The sequence below is a fragment of the Telopea speciosissima genome, chromosome 7 (assembly GCF_018873765.1).
Source record: "Telopea speciosissima isolate NSW1024214 ecotype Mountain lineage chromosome 7, Tspe_v1, whole genome shotgun sequence".
NCBI classification, from domain to species: Eukaryota; Viridiplantae; Streptophyta; class Magnoliopsida; order Proteales; family Proteaceae; genus Telopea; species Telopea speciosissima.
Window position 1 is genome coordinate 54,646,192 of NC_057922.1, and position 9,859 is coordinate 54,656,050.

Here is a 9,859-nt window from a genome sequence, read left to right on the forward strand (position 1 = left end):
TGGTTTCTGACTTTGTTCAATAGTTTGAAAATTCCTAAATCAATATATTCACCTTGCTCAGCAGTCTCCTTTCTTCCGATCGACCCAAGAAAAGAGGAAAACCAATTTATGGTCCTCACGGGCATCTGTTCAGGGCTTTGTGTGTTTTCACCCTTGCCACGACCTCCATGAATCCAGAATAGTTTAAAGCCACTACCTGTGAGTTGAAGAAAATGGTCAAACTTTACAGTCCATCTAAAGAGTCTTAAACTGCTATCAGTTATAAATCATTGAAGAGAAATGAACAAAGATAATAATTATCAAGCAGAGTCAACGAAGTCATGCATCCTTATCTAACCATAGAAGTAGGATATGCTCATGGAGTTTATGGGTTTCTAGAAGCCTAAAGTGATAGGTTACTGAAATCCAGGAAGTCAAATAACCAGAGTTGCGGCAAGTTTAGAAATCAAGATTGAATAAAATTTTAATATCAGGAGAAAAGGGATCCGCTTATGCCTTGGCAAAATAGTCTAGGTACAAAGCCAAAGCGTCCTGATCACGTCTTATTCCTAATTTTATTTTACCCAACCCAAATTAGTTTTTAGAAACCTTAATCTCAGTGATGGAATTCAATTAGGACCAAGAACTCCTCTTGTTTAGCATTCGAGATCAACAACTCTGATCTAGTCAAAAGGTCGAGTCCTAATGTTAACAGGGGAACAATATATCAGAAACTTGTCTGTATCTAATGGTCAGATTCTTAGTTACTGAAAAATCCCACATGAAGTAGGAAACCAAGAACTGAGAATCGATCGAAAATTCTCAAAGGATATTAGAACAGTAATCCTTTTTGAGAAACTTTGTTGACTTATTTATCCACCAGTGTCCCCCTTTGGATAATCCGCCGTGTTAGAGCTCCTATTTGATACACATATTGTTTCCTCCCTTTCCTACAAGGTCAGCCTTTTAGAGGAAGCGGTTCCAACATGGTACAGAGCAGGCAGGGGTCACGGTATTGAGTTCCCCTGGGAGCGGGCAGGTGTTGAATTATTTATCCACCCGTGTCCCCCTTTGGATAGTCCACCGTGTTAGAGCTCCTGTTTGATATACATATTGTTTCCTCCCTTTCCTAGGTCGGCCTTTTAGAGGAAGCAGTTCCAACAAACTTGAATATGGGCTCGCACACCACCGTTAGCTGACTTATAAAACGACTGATATATTGTATTCTTCCTAAGAAGCCTCTAATTTCTTTCTCAGTTTTAGGTGGTGGCATTCCATAATTGCCTTTATTTTAGTAGGGTATACTTCTATTCCTATCCAACTCACCATGAATCCTAGAATTCCCACGATAGCGCTAAATAGACATTTTTAAGGATTTAATCTTACTTTCTACTCTTTTGATTCTTTCAAAGAATTTTTTCAAAGCCTCTATGTGACATTCTTGCTCTTTGGATTTGACTATCATGTCATCCACATATGCCTGCACTTCCTTATGCATAAGATCATGGAGGATGGTAGTGGCTTCTCTCTATTAGGTAGCCCCAGCATTTTTCAAGTCCAAGGGCATTACTTTATCCCACTGGGTGATAAAGGATGTTTTCTCCATGTCCTCAGGAGCCACTTTGATTTGATTGTATCCCAAGAATCCGTCCATGAATGACAGGAGGGCATGTCTTGTGGTGTTGTCCACCAAGGTTTCTATGTGTGGTGGGGGGAAATCGTCCTTCAGATTTGCTTTGTTTAAGTCCTTGAAGTCCACACACATCTTACGCAGCCATCTTTTTTTGGGACATGCACAACGTTGGCCAACCATTCTGGGTATTCAGTGACCTCTAAGAAGCCAGCATTGAGTTGTTTATTGACCTCTTATTTATTTTTACATTTTTAGTGTGCATTCGGGCCTCATTCACCTTATTTTTTGCTTTACTGGTTTTGCACCTGGTTACAGGTATCGTCGATGTTGTACTATTTTGGTGCTTACACCCAGCACAAAGGTAGAAACAAAGGGAGTAGTTCTAGGCTCAAACTGGGACAAAATCTTGCTAAATGTCTGAAGGGGAAGGCAATGAAGGTTCCTTTGCACCAAAGGTAAAAACCCCACCTCTTTCAATTTAAAATCCTATCAATTTTGTCGGTGAATTGTCCATGACAAAAACAGAAATAAATAATAATAAAAAAAAGAAACGAAAACAAAAGAAATTACCAGGCTACCATGAACGTGTCAAACTCTTTTCATATTTTGGCGAGAACCTGACCAAGAGACAAGTGAGTTGGACAATGTATCGCCATTGTAAACCCCTCCCTCCCGCAATTGCATTTGATGGGTCTGGGCATCCCTATCCTACACAGCAGATGAGGCAGTGAGGCACCCTATCTCACCTTTACAGCCTGTTTCAATGCACATACATTGGTAGCCCTTTTTACTTGTTGACCTTGAGAACTTTGTTGATCAATTGGAGGCAGCTCCCAAATTGACAAACCATAGCCGTTGAATTAAAGAAAATACTCAAACTGATAGTCCACCTAGAAAGGGAACTTAGGCTTTCTAAGAAAATTAAGATAGTAGATAATCAGGCCAAGAAATGTCAAAAGTATTGGTTTCAATAAACAAATCAATTTATTCAGCAAAAGAGAAGAAGGAATCCACTGGGAACAAAAACCAGATGTTTGATGGCTAAAGGAGTAAGACAATTAAGCATGGTTCTTCAATAATATATCTACTTGAAGGAAATGAACTGATTGTATATATCAGCTGAAAGTGGGTGCAGAAGCATCTTGGGAGTTGAATTACATTAGCTAGACAAAAACATTTCCATGGAGAGAAACAAAGAGGAGGACTAAGTTCAACTTGGGGAGTTTTGCATATTTCTGTTGCTTTGCTTTAGGCCCACCATGCAAGGGACAAAACTTATTCTCTCAAAGTAGTTTTGGTTCTGTAAGAAAGCTCATTCAATTACTTCACAACTAGGTAGGACAGGTGGGAGAGGAACATATATTATAAGTAGTAGCCAAATAAGAGAAAACAAGGCTGAAGTAGCATTGGTTATTGATTTCTAACATAGAGGGGGGGAAAAAGGCACACCCAGTGCAAGAGGCTCCCGCTACTGCAGGTGCAGGGTCTAGGGAGGGGCATATGTAAGCATCCTTACCCCCGCTTCACAGAGAGGTTGTTTCCTGATTCGAACCCACAACCACCATGTTGCAATAGAGCAACCCTACCATTGGGCCGAGGCCTGCCCTCTAAGATAATTTAGGTTTTAGATCTAGGGTTAGGATTTAAGACTAGACTGGGTTTTATGATTTATAATATAACGAGATTAAGAATAAAGCAGATATGTTGATTTACAAAAAACAGTGGGTGACAGCTTAAAAAAAAAAAGGAAAGAAGAAGGGGAGGAGAAAGGAAAACCAACATTGGGTTTCATGGTTGAAGCTTGAGCTTCCAACAGAAATAACTCAATTATTCCATACCCCTCAAAAAACGTAGAGAACGTCATAAAACTCATATTTATTTAGACAACACAACTAAACCATATGATAACTTACAAGCTACACCCATTTGCTATTAATAATTTAATATATGATGTTATTAGAAAAATATAAAAGAATGATATAACCAAAAAACTCGATATAGCCCCAAAATATGATAATAACCCAATACAAAAACAATAAAATTATCCCCATAGTTCTGCAATAGATGACCCAAAAATAAACCCATGACCACTAATTCCTTGCCTGTTATGATCCCATAAGGTAATATATTATTCGACACCCTTAGCAAATAAATGGACTGCTAACTTCTGACTCAAAAGCATATGAGCAAGCAATACTGTTGATTGATTATGCCCTTTTACAATTTTTATTGATTAATGAAACTGAGATCATGCCTCATGTAGTATTAGAGTATTCAATTTATCATATGGAGGGGGAAGGCTTATCTGATTTACCACAAGCACAACACTAGTGCTGTAAATGGATAACCGAAAATCCAAATTCGATCCGCATCCGTATCCGTTTAGGGACATCTGTATTCGTTTAGAGATATCCGGAAAAAAATCCAAATACTCCGATAAAAATCCGTCCAGAAAAAATATCTGAATATTTAATAATAAAAAATTAAGTAAATAAGGATCTTGAGGGTTTTTGAAGATTCAACAGGTTCTAGAATATGAGGAAAAGAGAATCATGATCTAATAGATATGGATTGAGAGAATTGTAACCGCTAGGGGGAGAAAGGTCCGGGTTACACAAGGCAAAGATGTAAAAGGATGGTCGAAAATCCGAATTTGTTCCGCATCCGAATCCGTTTAGAGGTATCCATATTCGACCAAGGAATATCCAGATCCGATCACATCTGATCCGTATCCAAGCCAAATCCGATCCGTTTACAGGCCTGCACACCTCCTAGGGAATACAGTTCTTGCCCAATCCAGCAGAAGGGAATATGCAAGGATCCTCATAGAAACTCTTGTGCAGAGTGGAGAGTAGACGCTCTTCTCCATACGGAGGGTTCAAAACCCTAACTCAAAACTCAAAGAGAGGAGAGACTGTGCTTGCAATTCTAAGGAGAAAGAATTGCAGGTAGGGAGAGAGGCTACATGCATTCGTCTTGTATACAAAGTGAAAGCTGCTAAAACCCTACTTTGCTCTGATTGGTAAGAGGTAGTATACCATGGGTAATCCACCTATGATTCCTTAAACAATTATATCTCTAATTCTCAACTAAAGATATTCAAATTCAAGGACACAAAAAAGTGGATATAACACATATGCCTTATTACAACCAAGTCCCCCCGCCTTGCAATACGGCATAATGGACCTTTAGGCATGGAAACAATTATTGTCACCACCCTAGTCCATCAGAATGTTTTATATAGAGAATCGGAATTTGACACCAAAATTATGTTGCAATCTACTAATGAGAATATTTCTTTACAGAACTGACAATAATCCATTCAGGATTTCATGTGATCCAGTTCAATATACACACATATTTATACTTGCTCTTGTGTCTGGAATCTCCATTCCTGAGAACATATAGCGTACAACCATATGAACAGAATGCCCAGTTTTGTCCCTAGTTGTGAACAAATTTTAGATCAAGAACAGGCCATTACAATTACACAAATTAATCAATGTTAAACAATTTATATATTGATTTGATGGACACACTTCCAACAAATACAATATGCAAATATATTTCTTCCTTGAAAATTCAATGATGTATACATGTGTATAGAGTTTCTAATTCACAATAATAAACAATTATTTTATCACCTTCACAATGAGACAATGGTTAAATGACAGAACTATCACAGTAGAATTTGGTAGAAAATAAAAGTCCATTTCTGTAGGTTTAGGTTAAGGTTATACCTGTTGGAATGAAAAAAGTGAAACACGACAAACATCTGAATATGTCTGGTCTTGTACCATGATCACGGTCATTTACTGGAGGTGTGGGACTACCATCTGGAACAGATTCAGCTACCTCAGAACTTTCACCATTGGTTGCAGGTGCAAAACTGCTCCCATCCAAATTAACTATTGTTTCAATTTTCTCTCGCTTTGCATCAAAATGAATACTTCGAATTTTCCTTTTTCTTTTACGCAAAATAACCCTTTTAGTAATACAAGAATTACAGTTTGGACAGTAAAAATCATGAGAATCCTGCTCCTCTATAACCCTCTCAACATCCAGTTCAGTTATTCCCTGTCGTTGGTCTGCTAATTTTGTACCATCTGCATGTTCCTCTAATTCACTATCAATAGGCTCAAAACTTAAACTCCCACCTGACTTTGACTTTTCAGAAGGTAGAAGATGCAAATCGTAGAGGCTGACATCCTTTAGATTCCTATCTCTTATGTGGCCATCTATAGTAATGAGACTCTTCTGACTGTTGGATTCTGTTATGTTGGGGGACGTACCCAGTGCACGAGGCTCCCGCCACAGCAGGGTCTGGGCGTATTCAGATTCTATTATATTAAAATATGAATTTTCATTTCCTGGCTTTCCACTAGCAATCGTATCAATGTATTCAATACCTGTAGGCAATCATCAAAGAAATGTCACTCTTTTACATCCATGCTATAAGCATAATAAAAAAGAGGTACAGATGAAACAAAAGAAATGGCAAAAAAAAAACATAATCATCCTGCATGTACTAATTGCTAATTTCTGTATCCTCAATAGGCAAAAGAAACATCAGCTGGAGAATTATGAGCAGGAGACAGGAATACTCTTAACAATACATAGAATACAACACAAAACGGAAGACAATAAAAGGATTGTATGCAGCAGACTAAAAAGCCCCCAGCCTTTGTTAGATGGTCACATTATCAGCTCTTCATAGTCCGATTTGGACCACAAAATAAACCACCATTTATGATTTAACAGATAGAAATATAGTGGCACCATCTTGGACCGGTCAAGAAAACTGTCTCTGTTCTTGTTACACATTCAGCATGAAAAAGAAGTGAAAAATAATATATACCAAAGAAGTCCACTTTTGGTTCACTAAAAATCCACCTAGAGTTTGCAAGGAATCCACCTCCCACATAGTGCAACCAACCTATAATACTCAATGAGCAGCAAAGTTAGATATCTGTCAACTTCTATAATGACATGGTGCATGGGATTATATATGTTCACAGAATGCCTTTGTGCAATGTACACATTCAATTCACTTCAAGTATTCTTGGAGCCCCCATGCACAAATTAATGCCTCCATACAGGTACCACTAGAACCATTGATAATTACTATAAATTAACCCCTAAAATAGAAATGCAACTAACAGTGAACCTAATTAGTAAACTAGAATACTATCAACCTATCATAACAATCTTTAAACAACAATAAACCAAGAAAACCCAACAAAAAAAAATTAGATAATTATGAACCGAAACAAACCATCAAATTTACTTAAATAAAAGAAACACAAACATAAAAGAACTGAAAAAAAAAACTTGAAAATTTAAAACCACTGGAATAACTTAAGCCAAAAATATTAAAAACGCCCTGGTGCACTAAAATTAAGGCTCCATATGTTTCCATGTAACATGGCAGACAAAGAAAAAATTTCAGGAAAAATAGGATTTTCGACTATTTGTTATAAACTTATAATGAAAAATCCCTTGAAAATATAGGAAAATTTTGCATAGAGTTGTAAAATATCATTTGCATGAAAAGTTTATAACTAAACAAACAGGGCCTAAAGGAAAACAAACAACCACAACGGACACTAGGACTCAAGCCCTCCCCTAATTTTCAGCTCCACTGTGCATTCGGCTCGCCAGTGACCATTGGTGGCTTCACATGTTTCCACATAAGAAAGGATCTCTACCTTCATTTCCAAATCCGCATCAAAGAGTGTCCCAAAATGACAATATGGACTGATAACAAAATGTCATGTGCACTAACAATAATGTTTTGCCATCCTATTTAAGTAACAAAAGTGCGTGAAGACTAATGCAAGGAAGATAGAGAAGATATCCTGAAATATGCAGGTGGAGATCAACAAATTGAGGAAGATGAACAAGATATCACAAAGCTTTCTATACCATAATTGAGAGCAAGCTCTGAACAAGGATAGAGATAAACACTGTAGTTCAGGTTTTCTAGAACAGGGAAATAGGAAGCATGGGATGGGCAAACAATGAGAGCAGTCAATCAAGCAATATTTGCACTGGCATGAGTCATAGAACTATAATAAGGCATTCTGCATTGGGTCATGTGGGTTGGTTTTTATTAAAATGATGACAGATTAGCATTCATGTGGAAATGTCAAAAGGTAGAAACTACAATTCTGTGACCTTCATATGTCAACTGTATAAAGAGCAACTAAGATAAGGTACATCCTTTTGAAACTATCGCAGCAATATCGAGGAATGAGATGCTAACTAAAGTCGTAATCTCCATAGTTTAAATTAAATGTTTCCCTCGCTAAAGGCCTTTGTTCAATTAAACATTTGATGGCCTTATGAGGAATAGAAAGGGGAAGGAGGGAGAAAATGTTTTCTTTTTCCCATTTATTTAGGTAAAATTAAGCATGATAGAAAGATACAAACACAAGTTGCACTATTAAAAAGTCTGTCATTGATCAGGCTTGAAGCTGGGAGGAGAAAAAGTGCAGAAGAGCTACCAAAAATGCCATTTTTCAGCTAATACCCAGCACAGAACTTAATACGAACACTGAAAAATCACTTAATTAAGCCAATAAAAATCTGATCTCTATGATGTCGCTGTAGTTTGTCGCTGTTAAGTGCTAAGAGAAGTCTTTTTCTAGAAAGTGCAGCAACAACAAAGGCAGAGAAAAGGAAGCATCATCAGCAAGAGAGAGCTATACTTTTACTTTCCCTCTACTTTTCTCGTGGGTTCAGCTCTGTCTTGGTAAGAGGAGAGGATAAAAGCAACCCAGATATCACTAAGATACAAAGGTTGGATGATTTAGCATATTCTATGTGAATCTCCCAGATGAGAAATGAGATTTTATTACTTTCAGTTACTTTCCATTAGAAACAGAGAGTAGCAGAAAGAGAATAAATCAGAAAAAAAAAAAAAACGCAAATGATTTAGATCTTATCAAAGAAGCAACTTTTGTGGGCTCCTCGGCCTACAGAAGAAAACGGAAAAAAGAAAGCGGGACAAATGCTGTTGGGAACTTGAGATAAGGTCAGGAGCATTTACGTTATTGTGATTAAGCAAATGGCTCCTCCTTGAGTTCTCTGCTACTCAAGTCAGCAAAAGAACACAACAAGAAGTGTGTAAAACCCCATCTATCAAAAAAAAAATAGCAGTAACCCACAACACCTTTTACAATTTCACAAATGAAAACCAAAACTGAGAGCAGCAGCAGAAGCATTTTCAAATGTGGGTCTCTTAGTTCACAAGATACATTACCTCCATTTTCATTTCCCTCAAAGAAAACACTCCTCTCTGCTTCTCCTCGCTCTTGTTGAGACCCGTTTCCCTCCATAGGCTTCTCGGGTTCAACAACGGTGTTAACAGTGGCATCAAAAGTGGAATTAGTAGTAGTAGTAGTAGTAATAGTAGTAGTAGACTCTTGAAGCCGAGTCCTTGAGCGAGGCCGGGTCTTCAAATCAGCTCCATCATCGATTAACCCCTCATCTGCCTCCACCTCCTCCATGGTGGTAGCAGCTTCCATGGACATAAAGAAGCAAAAGGAGACAATGACCTTTGCAGTTTGCAGAGATTAGAGCAGTGCAGTGAAGACCGAGTTCGGTTCTTCAATCTGTGAATCAGTTCTATGCTGCAAATTTAATGGGCAATCGTGACCATCCAATGCATTAATTAAACGACAGAAGTTAGGCAGGTCAGCTAACTTCCAAGATCAATTCGAAATTTCTTCCCGGATCTGTGTTCACATTTATTTTAATTGATACGCAGTTATTCAAACTTTGAAGCTAATCCCTGGCCCAGAACTGGGTTCAGATTTCAGACTTTTATTATTAGTAAGCGGGTCAAGTTAAATTTTTTTATTTTATCGTGAATCACGTGAGAATTTCCCCTTTAGCTTCTCTCTACTGCAGTACTACCTCTACCATTAGACCAAATGATAATTAGAGCCAAAACCAGCAAACATGTTAACTACAATGTTTGATTGTGCAACGACAAAAAAAATTAAAATAATGGGTAAAGTACACGTCATGTCCTGATTTTTAAACGAAACTCAGATCACCTCTGATTTTTTTTTAAAACTCAAATCATCCCCTCTACAGTAATAGTGGTAGTCTGTTGTTAGTTATTGGTGTAAAATTATTATTTTACCCTTATACTAAAACATTATAATTAAATTTGCAATACTACCCTTCCTTCCTAATCAAGGGTAGTTTAAGGATATAAATTTATTTAACTGGCTGACA

The 9,859-nt window shown here is 37.5% G+C and overlaps 1 protein-coding gene across 1 annotated transcript in view; it reads right to left on the reverse strand.

The window, feature by feature from the left end:
* Nucleotides 1-5,898, reverse strand: part of LOC122666925 (membrane protein of ER body-like protein) — a 46,707-nt gene extending 40,809 nt beyond the window's left edge. The window contains exons 1-2 of the mRNA XM_043863038.1: nt 5,353-5,898; nt 53-196 (exon numbers count right to left, since the gene is read on the reverse strand). Of these exons, the coding sequence (XP_043718973.1) occupies nt 53-125 (73 nt within the window). The 5' untranslated portion in view covers nt 126-196; nt 5,353-5,898. The remainder of the gene's footprint in view (nt 1-52; nt 197-5,352) is intronic.
* Between the last annotated feature and the right edge of the window lie 3,961 nt (nt 5,899-9,859).